General features: G+C 45.9%; 1 protein-coding gene across 1 annotated transcript in view; it reads right to left on the bottom strand.

Moving 5' to 3' along the window:
- The window catches only part of MYO7B (myosin VIIB), an 82,792-nt gene extending 59,372 nt beyond the window's left edge, over positions 1 to 23,420 (bottom strand). The window contains exons 1-11 of the mRNA XM_029911107.1: positions 23,403 to 23,420; positions 16,676 to 16,915; positions 15,130 to 15,282; positions 13,419 to 13,603; positions 12,183 to 12,304; positions 10,386 to 10,528; positions 10,178 to 10,291; positions 6,407 to 6,560; positions 5,284 to 5,360; positions 4,805 to 4,924; positions 4,427 to 4,569 (exon numbers count right to left, since the gene is read on the bottom strand). Of these exons, the coding sequence (XP_029766967.1) occupies positions 4,427 to 4,569; positions 4,805 to 4,924; positions 5,284 to 5,360; positions 6,407 to 6,560; positions 10,178 to 10,291; positions 10,386 to 10,528; positions 12,183 to 12,304; positions 13,419 to 13,603; positions 15,130 to 15,282; positions 16,676 to 16,915; positions 23,403 to 23,420 (1,469 nt within the window). The remainder of the gene's footprint in view (positions 1 to 4,426; positions 4,570 to 4,804; positions 4,925 to 5,283; positions 5,361 to 6,406; positions 6,561 to 10,177; positions 10,292 to 10,385; positions 10,529 to 12,182; positions 12,305 to 13,418; positions 13,604 to 15,129; positions 15,283 to 16,675; positions 16,916 to 23,402) is intronic.
- Between the last annotated feature and the right edge of the window lie 404 nt (positions 23,421 to 23,824).

Here is a 23,824-nt window from a genome sequence, read left to right as displayed (position 1 = left end):
ATATTCGATACATGCACACAGGGAACACTGTTATAGTTTAGCTGATACCATTTCACACTGTTAACGAACACCCCTGGTGTATGTTGTTCTATCTGGGCACATATCACCATGCCCAACAACTCACATGCAATTGACTCCTTCTTCATATAGTGTGCGGCTGGCAGGACAGATTGTTTCATTTTATATTTTGTTTTGTTTTTTATAGAGACCCTTAGGAGCTTCCTGGTTGTGTGCCTAGCCAGCCTGTATGTGCTTAGCTAGCCTGTATAGGTGTGTGATCAGATTCCTCTTACTCTTGTCCTCTCTGCCACCTTCCCTCCTTTTGTTTGTCACTCGCGCATCTTGCATCTGGTCTTGTAAATGCTTGGGGGCAAGGATTTTGTGTGCTGGTGTGTCTGCACACCATGAGGCCCTGATCTGGATTGTGACCTTTGGGAATAATAAATAGTATTATTTATTATTTATTAGGCACAATCATAATATAGCCAGATTTATCACATATTCCATTAAAGGTAGCATACAGAAATGTGATACTGATCACATGCTCCCTGGGCTTTATCCCAGGAGTAGAATCTTTGGTACATTAATATGCAAACCACCAGTGGTTCATGGTCTGCACAGCATTTGCTGATGATCTGTGGAAAGCTGGCTGGTTATATGGTCCTGGCTCTCCTCCTTGTGTCCTGCTGGTTCCCTACCAAAGAGCCTCAGTGCCCCTAGAAGGAGCTGGACACAAGGAGGCAGAGGGAGCCTAGCAAAGCCCCAGGCTGCAGGCCTAGTTAAGGGCCCACAAAGGGTACTAGCAGGGTACCTGGAGTGGAGCAGTGCTGGGGAAGAGCAGAGGGAGCTCCAGCCTAGCAAAGCTGCAGGCCTAGTTAAGGGCCCACGAAGAGTACTGGGGCTGCAGGGGGGCAGCCCAGAGATAGGCAGAGGCAGCTGGTCCAACCCCCATTGCCGATGATGAGTGGTTTATAGACTGCAGTCCGCCCCAGGGAGTGGGGGCTAGATGGTGACTGGCAGTAGCCACTGAGGCGAGGTGGAGATAGGGGGTTGGGGGTTCCCCTGGGAGGGGAGACCCAGAGTGTGTGGGTTGCTGCAGTGGGCAGAACCCCTGGGCAAAGGGCACCGGGGTTCGGGAGGGACACGGGGGGCCAGCGGCAGGTGAGACATCAGCTGGCGGAGGGCGCTCCGGAGCTGGAAAAGAACTAATTCCTTGGACAACCAGCAGGAGGCGCCGCACTGGTGAGTCGTCGCCCCGACACATATGGTGGAGAATGTGAGCATAGGCGGTCCGCCCCGATACAAGGGGCAGGGCAAGGACTGTGGGAGTATTGCCCGAATCCTAGCATTGAGGAAATGAAGGTGGAGAAAAATGGTGACAGACTGTACTGGAGAGCCTGTGTGGTCCGGCTCGCCGAATAGCAAGCAGGACTACTTCAGCTGCTGCGGGGGAGGGCACATGGACCTCATTGGGGGCCAGGCACCTGGGGCTGGATGCTGATGCCGGGGCTTAAAGACTGTTGGGCCTGTGGGGAGCCAGGGCACATGAAGAGGGAGTGCCCCTACGGGACTCGCAGGGCCCAGGCTAGCCCTGAAGGAAGGGCTACGCCAGAGACAAACTGTGGAAGGGCCAGAGTGCCCCTGTGAAGTAAACAGGGGGGCTCCAAACTTGTTGGGCCTGTGGCGAGCCTGGGCACAGGAAGAGGGAGTGCCCTCATGGGACTCACAGGGCCCAGGCTACCCCTGAGGTGGCTAAAGGAAGGCACTGGATGTGCTTTCTGTGCCACAAGGGGGGCCAGGTAAGGCGGCCTTGCCCCCAGAGAAAGAGGGGGAGGCTGGAGAATCGGGCTGGGTCCGAAACTGCCCCGAAGGAGGGAGTGGTGAGGACCAGGGCCCTGGAAAGGAGAGGATCTGGGGCAGAGAGGCCCCAGATCAAAAGTGAAAACCATGTGGGAGCGGGACGACCTACAGTGGGGACCCAGACGTACAGGGGAACCCACGCAGGGACCGGACCGGCTACAGTGGGGACCCAGACTGCAGAAGAGGGAAGCAGGTGGCTCCTCTTAATAGAGAACCTGTGGCAGGAAAGAGACATCCTGCGGACCCAGTTGAGAGGGAAGCTGGGAAGACAGAGGACCCCCCCTCCCCTGGTGCGGTTTTAAGGGGGAAGGTGTGTGGTGGGGTGGCTGCCCCACCCCAGTAAAGAGGGGTTAAAAGCAGACCGGGAGAGGGCTGCAACTGGGAAAGCTGGGCTGATTAAGGAAGCAGCTGCAGCTGTGGCCAGCTCAATCAGGGCCCAGCTGGCCCTTATAAGAGGGCAGTGGGCCAGGAGCTAAGAAGACACTCTCTCTCTAGTGTTTTGAGAGAGGAGGCCCTGGCTGCCTGGGAGCTGAGCAGGGTACCTGAGGTGGAGCAGTGCTGGGGAAGGGCAGAGGGATTCTAGCAAAGCCCCAGGCTGCAGGCCAAGCTAAGGGCCCACAAAGGGTACTGGGGCTGCAGGGGGCAGCTCAGATATAGGCAGAGGCAGCTGGTCCAACCCCCCTTGCCGATGATGAGTGGTTTATAGACTGCAGTCTGCCCCAGGGAGCAGGGGCTAGATGATGACTGGCAGTAGCCACTGAGGCAAGGTGGGGATAGTGGGTTGGGGTTTCCCCTGGGAGGGGAGACCCAGAGCAAGGGGGTATTGTGGTGGGCAGAACCCCTGGGCAAAAGGGCACCGGGATCTGGGAGGGACATGGGGCCAGCGGCAGGTGAGACATCAGCCGGCAGAGGGCGCTTCATTGCTGGAAAAGAACTAATGCCCTGGACAACTAGCAGGAGGCGCCGTGCCGGTGAGTCGTCGCCCCGCGACAGGGCAACTACTACCTAAGAGGAAACAGAAGCTGCCCTGGGGGCCTGAAGCCACCAGTGGGAGAGGAATGTCCAGGAGAGATGGGAAAGGGACAATGGGCATTATGTCAGGGAGGAAGAGGAATCTGGGCAGCATGTCCACAGGAGCAGGGAAATCAAGAGGCCTGAAACCATGTACAGGAGAAGACTGGGCAAGAGGAAAGCATGCAGGGAATGGGAACCTGAGGTGTCCACAACATGATCTCCATTAAGATGTGGTCCATGCTATGATGAAGTTGGAGAACCCCTATGCTGTGCAACATAGCTCAGCAGAGGTAATGGCATCTGTGTGGCAGGAAAAGTCAGCACAGGGATGTGATCATCGCTAGGACAATTCAGTGATGGAAGCAAACACCATAGATTCATAGATTCTAGGACTGGAAGGGACCTCGAGAGGTCATCGAGTCCAGTCCCCTGCCCTCATGGCAGGACCAAATACTGTCTAGACCATCCCTGATAGACATTTATCTAACCTACTCTTAAATATCTCCAGAGATGGAGATTTCACAACCTCCCTAGGCAATTTATTCCAGTGTTTAACCACCCTGACAGTTAGAAACTTTTTCCTAATGTCCAACCTAAACCTCCCTTGCTGCAGTTTAAGCCCATTGCTTCTTGTTCTATCTTTGGAGGCTAATGTGAACAAGTTTTCTCCCTCCTCCTTATGACACCCTTTTAGATACCTGAAAACTGCTATCATGTCCCTTCTCAGTCTTCTCTTTTCCAAACTAAACAAACCCAATTCTTTCAGCCTTCCTTCATAGGTCATGTTCTCAAGACCTTTAATCATTCTTCTTGCTCTTCTCTGGACCCTCTCCAATTTCTCCACAACTTTCTTGAAATGCAGTGCCCAGAACTGGACACAATACTCCAGTTGAGGCCTAACCAGCGCAGAGTAGAGCGGAAGAATGACTTCTCGTGTCTTGCTTACAACACACCTGTTAATACATCCCAGAATCATGTTTGCTTTTTTTGCAAGAGCATCACACTGTTGACTCATATTTAGCTTGTGGTCCATTATAACCCCTAGATCCCTTTCTGCCATATTCCTTCCTAGACAGTCTCTTCCCATTCTGTATGTGTGAAACTGATTTTTCCTTCCTAAGTGGAGCACTTTGCATTTGTCTTTGTTAAACTTCATCCTGTTTACCTCAGACCATTTCTCCAATTTGTCCAGATCATTTTGAATTATGACCCTATCCTCCAAAGCAGTTGCAATCCCTCCCAGTTTGGTATCATCCGCAAACTTAATAAGCGTACTTTCTATGCCAATATCTAAGTCGTTAATGAAGATATTGAACAGAGCCGGTCCCAAAACAGACCCCCACTTGTTATGCCTTTCCAGCAGGATTGGGAACCATTAATAACAACTCTCTGAGTACGGTTATCCAGCCAGTTATGCACCCACCTTATAGTGGTCCATCTTTACTTTGATCGCGAAGACGACAATGAATGACCAAATTAATTCATTTGTTCCCTACTTTTATGTCTGCTATTTGTCACTTTCTCTGACAGAAATGAATCTGGAACATCCTACCTGTTGGTGTTAAAGTTTTCAAAACCAAAGATGTCCAGAAGCCCAATGGACCTGCGCAAACTTTTAGAATCCTGAGAAGGTGGGTTGAAAGTTGCAGCATTGATCTTATTTACTATCCACAAGAAGAGGTGGCCATAGATTCCCTGCGGAAGAGTTAAAAAGGCGGTAAGGGCCCAATAATGCAAACCCTACTGGGCCTTGTGCTTGCTGTTCAGAATGAAGTCAACATGCATGCTCAGTGTAGCAAGATCTAGGGCCCAGTGATAAGTGTTTGCAGAACCAGGCCCTCAGACAGTCAGTAGACACAGCTCTGAAAGCATTCATGCTCTTTGAAAAGCATCAATGCAATGCACACTTGGAGGGGATGAACTCCTTTACCTTCACAAAGGCGTCTCTCCCATCAGCAGCCTTGGCAACGCTCAGGGGCATGGACACGCTCTCTCCTCGGATGATGATCGAGTGGTTTGTAAGGCTGTTTTGCAGTTCTCCGGGGTCCACCTGTAGGAATAATCATTGCAGCTGGATCATTCGATGTAGATAAAGCAGACCTGGCAAAGACGGGAGGAGTCTGACTCAGGAAAAGGAGTGTAAGATAGAAGTGGGGAAAGCAGAGATAGGCTGTCTGATTGGTACTGTGGCCTACTGTCACAAAAAATAGCTGTTCCTGGGGCCTATGTAGGGAAAGATCTCTCAGTCTGGAGGGGCATCACTGTGAGCATTAGCAGTGACAAGGGGACACAGCACAAAAGGAAAACACCATAAACAACCTCTCCACAGAAGCACATGTGCCAACAATCCACCCTCCCAGAAGGGGGAACAAACCAGAGAGCTAGTGAGAGAAGATGAGAATCCAGTACCTCAAGCAGTTTGGTTGCTACAGAAAAGTATGAAGAATCCAGCACATCAGAGCAGTCCAAGTTATCATATACAGCAGCTGGGAAGAGGAAACCACAAAGCTCAGTATACACACACAGTACAAGTCACTACCACTATGGTGCATGGCTGTATTGTTACTGTTTGTATTACTGTACTATCCAAGGCCAAGAGCAGGATCTTGGGCGGAGCACTGTACAGAAACACAGGCCATGTCCACACCAGCAGAGTGTTAGCAGTATAGTTAATCCACACCGCTGACCAGCATAGCTCTGCCGGCAGTCTGTAGTGTAGACCTGGCCCCAGTGAGAAAGTCACTGCCCTGAGAAGCTCCCAAGCTAAGAGACTAATCAGATCGCACTGAATAGAGGATGTGAGAGTCACCTACAGAATGCATTCAATGCAACGCTAAGGTTGCAATTTGAATCAAACCCAACTCAGAGAATTCTGAGTTTCCACAATAACCCTGACTCAGGGCTTGCCTACACTGGCACTTTACAGCGTTGCAACTTTCTTGCTCAAGGGTGTCAAAAAACACCCATCTGAGCGCAGCAAGTTTCAGCGCTGTAAAGTGCCAGTGCAACAGTGCACCAGCGCTAGGAGCCGCGCTCCCAGCTACTCCCCTCGTGGAGGTGGTTTTTTTAGAGCGCTGAGGGAGCTCTCTCCAGCACTGTGCCGTGACTACACAAGCCACGTTAAAGCGCAGCTGCAGCAGTGCTGCCATGGCAACGCTTTAACATTGCCAGTGAAGACGTGGCCTCAGCCTCTCCCTTCCCCCAGCACACAGAGTCCTTTTCATTATCATTCGTGCCAGGGCACGGTGTTATTTAATGCCTAGTGTGTGTGAGGGGGCCTCTTTATGGCCTGGCAACCTTGTCTCACAGTGAGAATAGTAACAGGGTCCCCTCTCAGAACAGAATTCAGTCAGCTCATCCACCAGTACTTCTATTGTCTGCAGCTGCTGCCCTTCCAAAACCCCAATCGCCATCCACACCTGTTTGGCACATAGCCACGAGCTGGCCCTTAGACAAGAAGGCAGATAGTGACCCACAGACTTTAAACACCGAGATGAAGGGAAGACCTAGCTGCAGGCAGTGCTGGGTTTACCTTCAAACTCGACGTTCCCCAGGTGCAGAATAGCAGCCAGCAGCTTGCTGATGTCCCAGTGCTCAGAATCTGAGAACATGAGGACCTTCATAGCAGAGCGGATGTGAGCATATTCCTTTGCATCATTACGGCCGTCACAAGAAGTGCAGTCACCCTGCATGACAGCACATTCATAGGCACAGGGAAATCATCTGGGTATTAATACAGACCTAGCATAGCAGCTTCTAGGCTGCAGAACAAAACATATATAACAGAACTGCCCTGTGGGCTGCTCGTTACAGACCCAAGATAGAAACGCTTGTATTTTTTTTTTTTTAATTTCCCTTTTCCATGGTAGTTTCTTTCTTCGCTCCCACTCAAAAGAAGGTGACACATTGCTTGGAGTGGTGTTAGCCAATATGCATCTGTTAGGCATAGTATACACCACGTGAATAGGTATGATGTGCATGATATTAATATAACATACATTACGTACATGGGTAGTGGGAGAAGTTATATTAACTGAATGGATTATGCTCTTCCCACAGTTCTGTTCACCCGTGTCAAGCCTCGCACACCACTTTGCAAAGCTGAAGTCAGCTTTGCCATTAGAACATAGGAAACATGTCAAAGCAGAGATGCATGAATACACCGTGTGCCAAGTACAGAGAGGGTGTACTTTCAGGGCTCATCAGCACTTGGAATGTAGCATTCAAAACGAGATATGGGAAAGTATAGAGAGCTACCAAGGACAAACCTAGCTAACAAGTGGGTTAGACTTACTATTAAAGTGAATAGAGGGGGCTGTTAGCTGGCACACATGCACAATATAAACAGAAGCAGGTTTGAGGATGGCTCTTTGAACCACACCTACTGTGTAAGGTGAACATGCTGTGGGATAAGAATGGTTTCCCAGAAGAAGGGTATAGAATAGATGTTTCCTTTTCATGTTGTGCTGCATTGTCTTTAGACAATGCATTTGGCTTTCCTGAACATTTTTACGAGCAAACCATGAGTGTAGTCAAACACTTGGCTACACACCTTTCTGTCAGTAGTGGGATGAGGCATCCGTTAGTGGGTCTCTGAGGTCAAACAGCACATGCTTCCATGGCTGAGCTGAGTAATATGGGAAGAGGAGAGAGAAGCTTAGGCCAGGGGCTGCTTCAACAACCAGCTACATTAAAGGCTGCTCTGGAGCAGGGAAAGAGGAGACGTAACGTTCAGCAGTCCACCCACTTGCTGGGGATCACCATGGGATACATTTGCAGTGTTTCTTAGGGCAGATTTGAGGTCACATCTCTTTTCCTGCCTCTGCTGTAGCTCTCCTCTTCCCTGTACAAGCATTCCCTGGCACTAGTCAGTAGGAGTAACCTCCGTTTGAGAAATAAAGACAGGCAGGGTTGGGACAGTGGTAGAAAATACCTTTGCAAAATCAGAACACTAGAATCTAGCACAAGACACTGAGCGGCACGATCCAAAAACAACACGAAAAAGGTCTTCAGCAAAAGTCTGCCTGGCACAGCTCAGCACTCTGCCCTTTGCTACCTTCCATATAAATAACTGATTCGGGGCTAGCCCATAGTGTAGGGCATGTCTGCTGGGTCAGTGAGTCCTGGGCAATGCAGTGCTGTGGCAGCAGGAAGAGTGAAGTGTCCTTATGTGCTTCTCTATTTATAGCACTAAGAATAGCTATTTGCACCAATAGCTGAGCACAACAAAAACGATGGGAGCATTTCCCCTGGATCTAATCTGCCTATCTAAGTATTTTACTGCACTCATCACTGAGCTAAAAGGACTTCAGCCCTTCATGGAATACACAGTGCTTGAACTGACGTAATAAGTGCTGACCGCGTTATCACTTTGTCCTCAATCATTCCATTCCTGTAATTAACAAGCTGGGGAATCCGCTCCCACTCCCTGGGCCAATGTCACACAGGGGCACTTTCCTTTAGGGGCAGCATCATTTGAGCCCAGGGCAGTAGTGCATGCGAATGGCCCAGAGGAACTGCAGGCATGTCCTAGCTAGTGAGATTCTTCCCATCCTTTAATGCAGAGTTCCACAGCTTTCTGTAAACATTCAGGCCTACAGAAGCCTCCACTATCTGAGTAGCTTTGTTTTTTGGGCGCCCAACCCTGCTCCCACTGAAGTTTGTGGCATGAATACTGCTGTCTTCAGCAGGTGCAGTACTGGGCCCTAATTCCTTCTTTCCTCGTTTTTGTTCAAGTCATAGAGCAAAGCAGTTCAGCTCATGTTTTTAGCGTGAAGAACTTGGCCAGACTAGGGGTGGGATTTCCAAAACTGCTCAGAAGCAAAAATCCCACAGAAAGTCAATGGTGGTGTTGCTGTTAAACCACTCTGTACTTTCAGCGGTCTCCCCTGAGATGAATCCCCACATCCCACAGGGGAAACTCTCTGGAAAACATAAATGCAGACTGGGAACTTTACGTTAGCTAGCCCAGATTAGAGAGAGAACTGTTAGGATATAGATATTCAGGCTTGTCTGCAAATGCCTATACTTTAAGAATTTAGGTGTATTCTTATCACTTAGCTAGTTATAGAGGTATAAAAGAAAGAATCAAAATCACTGTCTGCCGGTATAAGGGCCTTCTCTTACTGTGACAGTCTGAGGCCTGGTTCTTAGGCTAAGGCCTTCGGCTAAGCAGCAGAGGTCAGCCATAAACTGGGAAGTGTATGGTCACATCCTCACATTCCAAACTAGTCACATTGAAATAAGGTGCTATTGGGCTGTTAGGAATACAATCCTGTCCTGATATTCCTATCACCTCCAGAGAAAGGGACGAGCCTAGAAGATGTAAAAGAAAACTTTGTTTGATAGCATCCTGTCTGGCAAAAACTCATTTATCAATAGCTGGGATGTGAAATTCTCATTTCTGTATTGTTCTATCACTGTAGTCTCCACTTCCCTATTGTTTGTCTGTATAATCTCTGTTTGGTTCTGTGATTGTTTCTGTCTGCTGTATAATTAATTTTGTTGGGTGTAAACCAATTAAGGTGGTGGGATATAATGGGAACAGGGAATGGGGTGGGAGAACTGGAATCATGTTTCGCTAAGGAGGGGGAACGGGAACAGGGAATGGGAACAGGGACACAGGCAAGGCTCTGTGGTGTCAGAGTTGGGAAGGGGGACACTGAGGAAGGAAACTGGAATCATGCTTGCTGGAAGTTCACCCCAATAAACATCAAATTGTTTGCACCTTCGGACTTCGGGTATTGTTGCTCTCTGTTCATGCGAGAAGGACCAGGGAAGTGAGAGGGTGAAGGAATAAGCCCCCTAACAAGAACCACATTACTGAGTTATTTCTGAAAGGCCCACCACAGATAAGGACCATGGCTACTGGTATTGCTTCAGCTGTGAAATAAAGGAACATTTTGTACCTATTAATTCCTTTTCTCTGAGAAATACACCCAGGCCTTGTGTTCTCCCTGCTGGGAGATCAACGACAATCACCCAAAACTGGACTGCAGTGCAAAGGCTGGCACTGAGGAGCCAATTGAAGATGCTATTGATCTTTCTTAAGGCTGCTCTTGACGGATAGCTTCTAACGGCCATAAGTTGCACCCAGTGGCGGATAAAGTACAATAAAAGCTTAGAGGACACTGTAGCTGAGCCCACAACACCCTTAATGTTAATTCTTCTTTCACTCTAGGCATGGCTATTTCTATGTGAGAACCAGCCCTCTTGCACTCGCTTTCACTGTGACACGTGAGAGCGGCCCAGCATGAGGAATCCCGTGCTCAAGGCAATGGCAGCAGAGGGAGGTGCATCTTACCATGGTGAGGTAGGTGTACTCTGAAGCAGTGCCCAGGTTCAACATCTTCTTCTGCTCCAGATTCATCCCCATTAGCATGCAGTAAAATATGTGATAGTTCCTCTCCTCCGGAGCCTGGAATGAGAGAAGTACCCCAGGGGACAGGCCTGTCAGTGCGGTCTCATAAAACAGGAGCAGAGTTAGCACTGACTCCCAGATGAGCCCTTACCTGCCGACAAACCCTGGACTTCTCCAGAAGGAACTGCTCTATCCGGGCTCCTTCGATCACGCTGCTTCGGTTGAAGTGGATGTCGATGTATTTCCCAAAGCGGCTTGAGTTGTCATTTCGAATTGTCTTGGCGTTTCCAAAGGCTGGTGGGGGGGAGGGAGTGTAGAACAGAGACAGACATTGAGTTTACTCCCGCTTACGGCATGCCAATGTCACTTTCAGACTACCTGGTCTTGCTGCTGGCATTTCACCTGGTGAGCTCCAGATTCCAGTGCCATGTGATCTGACTCACACTGGCAATGGCAGGCCCCAGACTCCATCCTACACTCAGCTGAACAGAGAGGCAGACAGCTGTGCATGGAAGCAAGTGGGCCCTAAATTTCTCATGTAGGTAGGGAGGGGACACCAGATCTCTCTTCATGGGAAGTGGGGAGGCTGCAAAGCTGTGGGAAGATCCTGTGGGAAGATACAATCTCCCTCAGCCAAACACCTTCCTACAGACTAGTGCAAGTGCATGCCTACCCCTCACCATAACTCCCCCATCTTTCCCCAGCATGACCCCTTCCTGTTCCCAAAACCCTCCCGCAATTGCTTAGACTAGCCCTACTCTAACACCAAGCTTGTCACACCTTGAATAAGTCCTTCCCAACCCCAACCATCAAAACCTTGCCACAGGTTCGCAATTCAGTGCCCCACACCCGCAGAAACTTTTGTGCCTCCCTAGGGAAGCAATCCCTGACCTCATCCCTGTGGAGACTCTCCCTGATCTGAGAACGCTGTACGGGACTCACTTAGGAGCCCATGCAAGCCTTTTTTTTTTTTTTTTTTTTTGGTCTGCAGAGATAGACACAGGGATTGAGCAGGCAAACTAGCCATCTCACATGGCACTGAAATGCCACAGAGCAGCCAGGCCCATCATTAGACTGCCTTTCAATGACTCAGGTAATTGAGATACTTGGCAGCTGTCCTAAAAATGCAGGTGAGAGTAACATTTACAGAGTTCTCATCTACAAAGCAGAGGACTAGCAGGTAATAGGCATAGAATAGAGTTTCTATAAAACTTAACTAATATGAGTAGCTCACTCCAGAAATCCTATTCATTCACATATTTTAAAAGCAGAAAGGAACATTCTGATCATCTATCCTGAGTTCCTGCATAACACAGGCCATCGGATTACACCCTCCATCAAGCCCATATCTTGTGGTTGAGCTAGAACATATAGTTTGGAAAGACAACTAATCTTGAGTTTAAAGATATTGATGGAGAACCCATCTCTCCAAATAACCTGTTCCAATGGTTAATTACCCTCATTGTTAAAAATTTGCACCTTATTCCTAGCCTGAATTTACTTAGCTTAAGCTTCTAGCCAATGGCTGGATCTTGTTATGCCCGTGTCTGCTAGATTGAAGATTTATCTGAAAACTTTTCCCTGTGTAGGTACTTATACACCATGATCAAGTCAACTCTTAATCTTCTCTTGGATAAGACCAATAGATTGAGCGTCTTAAAAATGTTGAATGACTCTCTTTGTATCTTAGAATATCTAGTTTTAACATGAGTCAAAAACCCTGCAGATCTGGGGCAAAATCTCAGATGAACCACACAGATTTTGGGGAAAACTCTCTGCAGACTTTGCCAAAATTTCTTGTTGATTCCTTGGTCAACCACTACATCATTGCAGCTTTAAGGAGTTCAGCTGCTGAGACATTACTGCATTACTCCAGCTTTACACTGGCATAAATCCATCACAATCACTGGTGTTATGGTGAATCAGGTATCTTGGCTACATAACCTACCTTCCAGAATGGGGTTGGCCTCCAGAATCTGCTGCTCGATCCAGGAATGCTGGCCACTGATAGCAGCTAAAAACTGCAGTATCAGCTTAGTGCTTTCAGTCTTCCCGGCTCCAGATTCTCCACTGGAATCCAAAACATAAATGTGGTAAATCAGCTTCTTGGTTTCTTTTTCTCTGCTACAGTGGAAAAAATGGCAGACCAGGGTAAGAATTCACAGATCTTCTCCATATTATGGGACTGTCCTGAGTCTCGTAGGGAGTGAGAGGCTTATCTTTCACCGTCTCATTCACTGACGTGAAGCTATTCTTTGTACTATAATGTTAAGAGCTAAATTGTTCCATCAGTTACACAACTGACACTAGTAGATTGGCTCCAGTGTGAAGGAGAAATAAAATTTGGCCTTTCATCTTTAGTACCTTATTGTACTTTCTGTGCTGGTTTTAGTATGTTAACTTCTTGTTCCCAGTATCTCCTCTGCTAGCAAGAGACATCATTGCATTGAGATTACCCAGCTCCTTGCACAAAAGATGAACAGAAAACAAGTACAGGAAATACCTTTGTAGGATAAAGATAATGTTTCTCTTGTCTTGTTTTAGGAAGGGGAGATTAACCTTCTCAGAGACAATCTCTGCTTCCAGAAAGTTAAATTTAATCTTCAAACATAATGGCTACCTTCCAAAGATAAAACAGGTACCTTCCTTGCTATAGACAATGTACTCAGGCTTCCCATTCTCCATCTATTTATAAAGAGACTATTTGTGTAGAATGTCCTGCTGCACTCAGAGGGCTTGGGGGGGGAATGATGGGTTTTGGAAATATAAACATGTGCAAGGGAGCAGTCTCTTGATCCCTTTTTCTTGCTAAATATTTCCAGTAAGGGTCCAAGTACAAAAATCACAGCACAAATATGTAGGCGGAAATCAGCCCTGTCTCTGAAGCTATGCATGAAAATGTCATGTATGCACCCATTTATGCAAACATAGCTGACATGCTTGGACACACATTATACGGTCACATGGATACATAAATGCACATTCAGGACTAAATATTTCCAAGTCCTAACTGAAAATGACACAGCAAAAATGCAAATGTTCTCTTTTCATTTTCCTTGGTGTTATCTATGCCTCCCCGAGGGACTGAAGAGATTGTCACCTCTCCAAACACTTTGGGAACCCTTCTCTGTCCAATCCCGGTGGTAAACCTACTACCACTAGTCCTACCCACTCATCCAGTTACCTGATAACACAGCACTGGTCTCTCTTATTCCTCTTCATATTGAAATAACAGTTGTCTGCGATGGCAAAGACATGGGGAGGCAGCTCCCCAATTCGCTTGTTACTGTAGAGTTGGATCTGCTCCACTGTGTACAGTGGCAACACCTGGTACGGATTCACTGCGACCAAGATAGAGCCTGTGTAGGTCTGAAAGAGGAGAGAGTTACTCGTAACATCAAATCCAGACATAGCAGAACACAGCCATAGCCACCCTGGGCTCTGCTCTCATCAGAGCTCGTAAGCTGAGCAGGTTCAGAAAAGGATAAGGAACTCTTAGGGAAAACCCCGGGTGCTGCAGAAAGATGACTCAGTAGATTGCACTCTTCCCTCTGAATCAGTATTGAACTGGCACTATGCTACTGGACATAGGATCATTCAGATGAAACACAAAGCTGTGCTCTTGCTGAGTGATGTTAAACAGCTGTTGTATTCTACCCCAGATGTGGCTGCACTTCAGGGGTAGGCAAAATAACTGGTGTGTGTGTGTGTACATACCCCAGTTATTTTGCCTATCCCTGAAATGTGTGTGTGTGTACATACCCCCGTTATTTTGCTTATCCCTGAGTGTGTGTGTGTGTGTGTGTGTGTGCGTGCGCGTGCACACGCACGCATACCCCAGTTATTTTGCCTATCCCTGAAAGGTGTCTGTGTGTATATAGTGTTATTTGGTAAAGTTTATAAAGTGCCAAATGGGATCCATTTGGATGAAAGGCACTATAGTATATAAATGCAAGATGATTATATACATGAGCTTCAAAATATGACTGCCAGAGTTTATTATTGTAATGGTGTCTCATCTGTTACTTTAGATTGTTACATTTGCTATAATGTAGCACCTATTAAAATCAGGGCGCACTGCATAAACATGTTGTAAGACAGCCCCTGCCCTGTAAAGTTTACAATCCAAACAGACAGCAGAGCAAAGTGTGGGAGAAACTAAGTACCAATATCCTTGTTTTATAGATGGGGAAGTAAGGCACAGAGAAATTAAGTGGGTTAAGTTGCCCAGCGTCACACACGAAGTCTGTGGCAAAGCCAGAAAATGAAACCACAACTCCTGAGTCCCAAGGCAATGCCTTAACCACAAGAGCAACATTCCTCTCAATGTATTTTATTGCATACCAATTAAATAAAGATCAAATTGAACCTAAAGACAAGTCAGATCATACCATTGCCAACAATAACAAATAGAGCATCTGGTTGGACTAATAATTTGTTATATCCGCAGGTGAATCATTGAAATTAGCATAGCAGAGTGTATGTTGATTTCCTAACTGCATGCTGTACCACAGACCTGATATCTGTCTTAATGTCTGGATTGACAGACAGAGGTCACCACTGGTAACTTTCACTTTAGGCAGAAAACTAAAAGGCAGCTCTCTCGCTGTCCATGCATCTCGCTGTCGAGTCACTCCATGATTTCAAAGTCTGGTGTCAGCTCTTGTCCTTGTAGACAAGGTGCTAGGATGAGATCAGTTATGAGAGAAGAAAAGGAAGAATTTCAGAACTGCTGAGACACTAAGGCTTTCTCAGCCCAGTATTTGGCAAAGGAAACCAGGCCTCCACGAGTCACAGGCTGCTCCTTGGCTGACACATTAGCCCCCCTGACAGAAATGTGCTGTTTTTCGTTTCTTATTCTTGACTGAGATTTGCCCATTCGCCTTGGCACTCACATAGATTTTGTGCTCCTGATGGCGGATGAGGAGGTTGTGCACTATGCCTGCTTCATTCAGGTCCCCGAGGCGTATCATGTCTTCTACCCCTTGCGCAGAGGTGGGATGCATGGGACGCACAGCATTGATGTTCCGGGCAGTGATCCAATGTTCCTTAAATAGAACAACACAACAGCTTTTAATAAATCATCTGGGATTTTGTGCATTAGCTCGGGGGCATCCAAAGGAGGGAGCCATGTTGCCATGGAGGGAACCCGAATGTAACTCACACTAGCACCGTGTGGGTTTAACTGGCATAACACAGAGCAGATTGCAGCAGCTTTATCTTTAATACACAGGTGCAGCCCACTGAGACTAAGACCCAGCATGCAATGCTTGAATCAAGATAGGACATTACAGGTGGGGAATATAGTCAAGATCCTGTAGCAAGCTGGACCTAGGTGAGCCAGCCCGGGATTCTGTTATGCTCCAGTGGAATTTCTGTGGCAGCTACACTTAAATTAAAAATATGGAAGCTTTTAACTGAAATATGGAAAGGAATAAAACAATCAGTTCAGTAGCCCATATCTTGATATTAAATTCAGTTAGTGATTTTATGCTGTCCCCACATTTTCAGTTTTGCTGCAGATTTGGGTATTGACAAAGCATAATGGCATTGTAGAAACTGTTGAGGGGACGCCTGAGGTTTGGGAGCTGGGATGGGGACAGCTGGGCTTTGGGTATCAGGAAGGGGTGGGAAGAAGCTTGGGATCGTGGGATAAGCACAGGCATTGGATGGTTCTGATTTTTAAAAAAGATCAGCCGTGAAACAGTTAACAGTATGACATTTAAAGTGTCATCTTTATGTTTGAGTCAACAATCCCTTGAGATGAATGGAGCCATTCACACCTCCCAGAGCTATCCTTTCAAGCCAGCTGCAGGAACACAACACTGCATCAGTTTGTGCTCGGTTTTTATTCTCAGTGTTCTCTGCACAATCATGAGGGCTAGAAATGGAATGAGAACTTAGATGCTGGAGCACAATTCTCCAGCAAGTATGGGACAAGAAGTACTCTCTGTGGCAAATTCAGCTGATGTGGATTACACGGAGACTATAGCCTCACAGAAATACAGGCTTGGAGCTAGGACCAGACCATTGGCTCATTAAGTCCTGTGTCTTGCCTCTGGCAAGTACTACTGCCTGATTCTTGCAGTTGTGTAATGCTCTGATGGGCCATACACTAGGCTAAGCCTGGCCCTGAATCATGACATCCAGATCAGATTCTGAACTCCACTAAAGTTAGAGGGTGTTTGGATATCCAGGATTTTGATTTGGCCCATTATAATGAAAGAGACTAGCCACAACAGTCAGTTCTGTATCCAGGTGTAGATTCCAGGGGTGAAATCCTGGCCCAGTTGACTTAAATGGGATCTGGATTTCACCCTAGAACTCCATAACGTTCAGGTATATTTAAATCTGTGGCTTGGTTCAGGCCCACCTCGTGTTCTTCACTATGTTACATAAAACTTAAGTATGTTCTGCTGAGGAAGTTATAACATAGCCTACCTTGCCTTCATCATCCTCCACCAAGATCTGTCCTGAGTCAGAGATCTTCACAACTGCCCCAATAGGGACATTGAATTCACTGTTGGACAAGGATTCCAGCCACACGTGATCACCCTGGCGAGAAGGAAGTGCTCCTGTTAAGTACTGCTTTACATCTGGGCTCCAACTAACTCTTAGCCATATACCTCCTGGTTTTAATAACTGTGGGATTTCTTTTACTGTGCTTAACTGGCCCAGTGCCTATTGCCTGGAGGAAGTGTTATCTAGTGGTTAAAGCAGGTTAGGGAGTCAGGACTCCTGGGTTCTAATCCCAGCTCTGCTAGTGACCTGCTATGTGACTTTGGACAAGTCATTTGGGATAGCCATTTTATAGGCAGAAATGGCACAGAAGTTATAACAATGACACTGCTTATCTAACTACATTATGTCACAGAGAAGTTCTGAGGCTCAGCGACTGTCCGCAAAGTGCTTTGAGATTCTCAAATGAGATACAGTCTGTATGTGCAGTTATTATTATTATTTCAGCTACTTAAAAACATTCAAAGACAAAGCAGTATTGGAAAAGTGGTAGGAGGGCATCTTTAGACAAGATAACGCTGATGGGCTGACTAGATATCCTGGTAATTTTCATAGATTTGTGATAGTAAATTCTAATTGTACATTCCCTCAACGATCAGTTGAATAATCTGTACATGGAAACATTAGCACATTTATCAGCTCCTTCCCTGGGGACAAATCCTGCACTCCTTATTCAGGCAAAACTCCTACCTTGGCATCAATGAAGGACCACACCTGGTGCAGCTCCAGTCAGTATTCTGTCTACAGAGCAAACAGGCAGGCAGAATGCCTATGGTGCCACAGGAGGGAAGCATACTCCGAGGTGGCTGCTAGACTTCCTTTAGAGAGGTATAGCTAATGCTCCAGACAGCACTGGCTGCTGTTTGCCAGGCATGACCGACCCCTCCATCCTGCACTACATCCCCTTTGGAGTATCTTGCACTGCTGGTGGTGCTAACATTCCCCCAGTCCTTGCGTCCACAGAATGCAAAGACCAAGATCATAGCAGCCTCTTGCAAGATAGAGAGGGATCCTTTGCATTTTCCCCTCCATTATCCTATGTGCCCACACAGGGTCAGTCACATCTGGCCTGATCGGTTTTATGCCAATGGTCAAAACTTGGCTGCAAGTAGAATAAAGACTATAGGCCAGATTCCCTGCTGGGGTAAATTGGCATAGCTCCATCCACTTCAATGGAGCTACACCTGTTGAGGATCTGGCTCTGTTGCGTATTATTCCAAGTCGGTTCCATAACGTTTACTACCATGGAGTGGCTGACTATTTAATTCAAACCTTGTTGGGTTTTTTCCCTCTTAAAATATGTTATTGGTTTATATTAAAAGACAAACAGTTGTAAAGCGCAATTGCAATAAATGCTGTGCCAGCCAATGGAGAATACCATCTGCAAACAGAACCCTTACTTGCGGTGAAGGGAACCTTACCCCTCAAGGAGTCGCACTGGTTCAGTGGAACTGCTCATAGTGTAAGGCACCAATTCAGCATGAGCAAGAGTACTGCAAGCTTGCCCAAAATAACCATGGTGCCCAGTAAACAGAACCAGTTGTCTCTCTGTAATTTTGTTTGGGAAGATGTTGTTTGATGTCTAGTTGATATTGGCTCTCTGTTGCTTTTACTTCTAAAGTGAAATGTGTTAAGTTCTCAGGGACTTCTTTTCATCTCTTTCTGCAGCATCCCCCCGCTAGACCAATGGCTCTCAACCTTTCCAGACTACTGTACCCCTTTCAGGAGTCTGATCTATCTTGCATATCTCCAACTTGCACTTCACTTAAAAACTACTTGCTTACAAATCAGACATAAGGCTACAGAAGTGTCACAGCACACTATTACTGAGAGAGTGCTTACTTTCTCATTTTTACCATATAATTATAAAATAAATCAATTGGAATATAAATATTGTACCTACATTTCAATGTATAGTATATAGAGCAGTATAAACAAGTCACTGTCTGTATGAAATTTTAGTTTGTACTGACTTCACTAGTGCTTTTTATGTAGTCTGTTGTAAAACTAGGCAAATATCTAGATAAGTTGATGTATCCCCTGGAAGATCTTTGCATACCGCCAAGGGTACACATACCCCTGGTTGAGAATCACTGCTCTAGACTAACCAGTTGTTGTAACAACCAGGCAAGGTACTAACAAACTTCAACAGGACTTTATTTTTACAGTGGAAACCTCTTTACCAAGCTGCTGCTGCACCCTCTGTAACTCTCACTCAGCCTCCTCAACTCCTCCCCCCTCCTTCCTGTTTCCTGTCCTTTCAGACTCCCAACAGCCAGTGCTCCCAGTTCTAATAATTACAAGCACATCTAAACACCACATTCCCTCCTCTCTTAAGAAACTCTCCCAATTAAAATAAACATTGTTGTTCTAACCACAGGAACAAATAGGAAACAAGACACTATACTGTTGGCAGAAATATTACACTGCGAACACTGTAGATACTACATAACATAGTCTTTAGTCCAGACAGGTGGTTATCTGGGTCTGACAGGCCGTCTCTCAAGCCCCGGTTCGAGTGCAATGTCTTGTTGCGTTGGTTCTACGGTGAAGTCATCCAATGCAGACTGGGTGTTGGCATAATCTCCTCTTGGTGCATAGGTAGGTGCAAGATAAGAAGCATTCCATACCCGCCCATCAGAAAGTCGATAGGTGTAAGGTCCCTTCTTCTCTATGATTTTAAGAGGAGCTGTGAATTTATGGTCCCCTTTGCGTAAAATTCCAGGTTTTCGTATTCTAACAAAGGAACCACACTCAAACTTTGGTTCCTTAGCACCCCGCCACTTGTCTGTGAAAGCCTTATACTTTGCTTGGTTCTGTTCAACTGTTTTTCTCACATCATCCTCCGTTGGGGCATCAGGTCATGCCTTTAACAATCCAGCAATGTTCAGTTTAGTATTCATCTGTTTCCCATGCAGTAACTCTGTGGGTGATCTTTGTGTTGTGGCATGTCGTGTAGCCCGGTATGCTTGCAAGAAATCAGTAGTGAAGGGTACCCACAATCGCCCTTCCAGTTTAGCTGTTTGCAAACTCTCTTTCAAACTTCTGTTAAACCATTCGATTTCCCCACTGGCTTGAGGGTAATATAGGGATGACCTTCTGTGTAAAATGTTCCTCTCTGCTAGAAAAGTTTCAAACTCCAGGGAAGTAAATTGACTACCATTATCTGAAACCAGTTCTTTGGGGTTACCTTCCCTGCTAAAAACTGAAGAGAGGAACTTAATTACTGTAGCAGAAGAGATTTGCGATGTAAACGCTAACTCAGGCCATTTACTGAAATAGTTTATTAAAGTGATGGCATAACAACAGTCAATTGGAGCAGTATCAAAGGGTCCTACAATGTCAATTGCCACTTTTTCCCATGCAGATTCAGGAAGAGGAACAGGCTGTAATGGAGGGGTACATGTCACTGCTTTCTTATCATGCATTTGGCAAGTGACACAGGATATTATGAGTTCTTCAGTTTGAGAGTCCATCCCTGGCCACCAATACAGATCTCGTAGTCGTTGTTTGGTTCTGACAATTTCTTGATCAGTATTGTGTGCCAGGTGTATGAGTTTTGACTGTAATTCTTCTGGCAAAAGTAGCCGGTGTGTACCTCGTAGCACACAGCCATCGAGCAAAGAAAGTTCATCCCGAACTCTAAAATAAGGCAGCAAAACTGGGTCAAGATTTTTAGGGTTACTGGGCGATCTCTTTGTCAGAAATTCCTGTAGTTTTTGTTGAATTGGACACACTGAACAAGCAGCTTGAAATTGTTCTCTTGTAACTGCACTAAGAGTGCTTGTAATAAGCGCAACTACTACATCCTTATCCTCTGGTGGACCATCTGATGAAGGCAAAGGCAAGTGAGAAAGGAATCGGCTACCACATTTTTGTTTCCAGGCTTATATTCCAGTTCATAATTGAAAGAGAGTAGTCTTGCAGACCATCTAGCAATACGATATCCTGCTCATCCCAGTCCTTTCATGGTGAGCAACGTCGTCAAAGGGCTGTGGTCTGTGCGCAACTTGAACGTGCGGCCCCACAGGTAAGTTCTCCATTTTTCAGTAGCCCAGACACAAGCAAGTGCTTCTTTTTCGACTGTAGAATATTTTCTCTCAGCATTACTTAGTGTCCTTGAAGCAAATGCAACAGTCCTCTCTGTGTTGTCCTCATGAAGTTGTGTGAGGACAGCCCCAAGTCCATAATCAGAAGCATCAGTAGTTACAATTGTGGGCAATGCGGGACTGAATAGTGCAAGTACTGGACTATGTACAATCAAGTCTTTCACCATTTTGAAACTAGCTTGTGCATCCGTTGTCCACACTAAGGTTGAACTTCTCATAACGGTTCGATGACAGAAGCATAATTGGGAATGAATTTTGCATACCAGGAGGTAAGACCCAAGAAGGAACGTAAAGTTTGCAAATCTGTTGGAGGAGGAGCATTTGAAATTGCCAGGATATGATCTGGATCAGGTTTTAGTCCAGCCTGTGAAATTGTATGCCCCAGAAAGGAGAGTTCAGTTTGTCTAAATTTGCATTTGGACCTATAGAGCTTGAGGCCTGCTTTGCTGATGCAGTTTAGTACATACTGCAGGTTATTGTCATGCTCTTCAGTAGTATTTCCAAACACGATAATATCATCCAAATAGCACTGAACTCCATGTTGATTCTTCAGAATCAATGACATCATTTTTTGGAAGGCACTTGGGGCTGATGCAAGACCGTATGGAACATGTTTAAAACGAAATAGTCCCTCATGTGTAATAAATGCTGTGAAGTCTCTGCTATCTTCATGCAACATAACCTGATGGTATGCGCTCTGCAAATCAAGAGTAGAAAACATCTTTGTTCCATGGAGTTCTGCAAATACTTCTTCTATGTGAGGAAGAGGATGGCTGTCAGTCACAAAATCTTTATTTGGCTCCCTTAAGTCCACACAAAGGCGAATGCCTCCACCCTTCTTCTGCGTCACTACTATAGGTGAAACCCATTCCGAGGAGTTAATCTCTTCAATAATGTCCTTTTGAACAAGTTTTCTAAGTTCCTCTGAAACAACTTACCTGACTGAAAATGGTAAGCGCCGTAATTTCTGTCATACAGGCATCACATTATTCCGCATTTTAACTTTATGCAGAAACCCATAAGCACAGCCGAGTTTCTCCTCAACCTGGTGTTGGGTCCCAGCTGAAACTGGTGTGTGTACTGCAAGAGTGCTTTGCTGAGGAAGATCAATTCGTCCATTAACTACCCTGAGATTTAAAGCAGCCAATAAATCTCTGCCAAGGATAGGAGTGCCTTTGTGGACAATGTAGAACTCTGCAGTTACACAGCAATCACCAAAAATAACTATTGCTGGCAGGCAACCATGTACTGGAATATGGTTTTTCAAATAGCACACCAACTGAAGTTTGGGTTCAGTAAGAGGCACATCTTTAAAGTAATGCAAATAGATGGAATCAGGTAGTATAGATACTGCTGAGCCAGTGTCCAACATTAGCTGAATAGAGTGTGATGTGCCTGAGGGTATGGCGGAAACTGTTCTGGAATATGTGCAGTAGTGATTTTGTCCACACTCAGCACAGTAACATCTGGTATTGTAACTGCATGCACCTGTTGATTGAACTGGCTACTGCGACATACTTTAGCAAAATGCCCAATCTTTTTGCAATGACTGCACTGAGCTACTTTTGCTGGACATCCTGTGTAGCTTGCAAGATGTTGTGGGGATCCACAGCGAAAGCATGCTTTTACTGTATTTTGAATTTGCTGATTCAGTGGCTTTTCATTAGTTTTCCTCTTGCAATTGTTTGTCTGCAGCGATAGTGAACTTTTCTGCAAAGGAGTCACAGCCTGGACTGTGCCTGCTGTATCCCTGCTCATTATTTTGGCTTCAGCTGTAGCTGACTCAATCTGAGTAGCAATGGTTATTGCTTTTTCTAGTGTAAGTTGTGGTTCTAGAAGTAAGTGTTCTCTTACACAAAGCATCGTTGTTTTCTCAATGAGCTGGTCTCTAATCATCTCATCTGCCATATTCCCAAAGTCACAAGTTACAATCAGACTCCTCAGGGAAGCAATATACTGCATTATAGTCTCCCCTAGTTTCTGCTCACACTGGCGAAATCTGTAGCGATTAGCTACTACATTCACTTTTGGCACAAAAAAGTTCTTTAATATAGTGAGTGCAGTCTCATATTTATCATCTGCAAGGGGAAAAGTGTAAAATATACGCTGCCCTTCTGCTCCAAGGCAGTGGATTAGCAGAACACGCTTTCTTACTTCAGAAATCTCTGTAGCACTGATTGCAAGCAGATAAGTCTCAAACATACGGATCCAGACAGTAAAAGCAACTGGAGGCTCACCTGGGCTTTGCAGAAAGGGTGAAGGTGGGTTCAGAGGCAGAAGATCCATCCTCGTCGCCAAAATGTTGTATCAACCAGGCAAGGTACTAACAAACTTCAACAGGACTTTATTTTTACAGTGGAAACCTCTTTACCAAGCTGCTGCTGCACTCTCTGTAACTCTCACTCAGCCTCCTCAACTCCTCCCCCCTCCTTCCTGTTTCCTGTCCTTTCAGACTCCCAACAGCCAGTGCTCCCAGTTCTAATAATTACAAGCACATCTAAACACCACACCAGTACACCAGAGCAAAGCATCTGACTTACCTTTCTGAGAACCACCATCCTGCCTCACAGTCCCACATACAGCCTGTGTTCACAAAGAGAAGAACAGAGTCAGACTACAGGAGGGTTCAGGGGTAAGAACAGATCAAAACGCTGCCAAAAGTGGGGCACAGTCAGGACTCTGCTTAAAAACCAAAAACATAATTTCTTTATGATTCAGCATAGGATTAAAGAAAGGAAAAGTGATCATTAAAAGTACACACAAAATGTGGAAACAATATAAACCACGTACCTGAAGTCAAGAGAATCCTCAACACAGTGCAATGCACAAATTGACTTGCAGGCTACTTGGAGTTCTACCACATAACCTAAGAGGTGAACTAACACAGAAAGCATCACTGTGGAATGTTGTTGTTGAGTTTTTTTTTAACAGAACTCTCTTAAGCTAATGCTAAGAAAGTTTA

Source organism: Terrapene carolina, unplaced genomic scaffold (genome assembly GCF_002925995.2).
Source record: "Terrapene carolina triunguis isolate 2854851 unplaced genomic scaffold, T_m_triunguis-2.0 Scaffold88, whole genome shotgun sequence".
NCBI lineage: Eukaryota > Metazoa > Chordata > Testudines > Emydidae > Terrapene > Terrapene triunguis.
The sequence above is the reverse complement of the archived record's forward strand: the minus strand, read 5'-3'. Positions and strand labels throughout refer to the sequence as shown.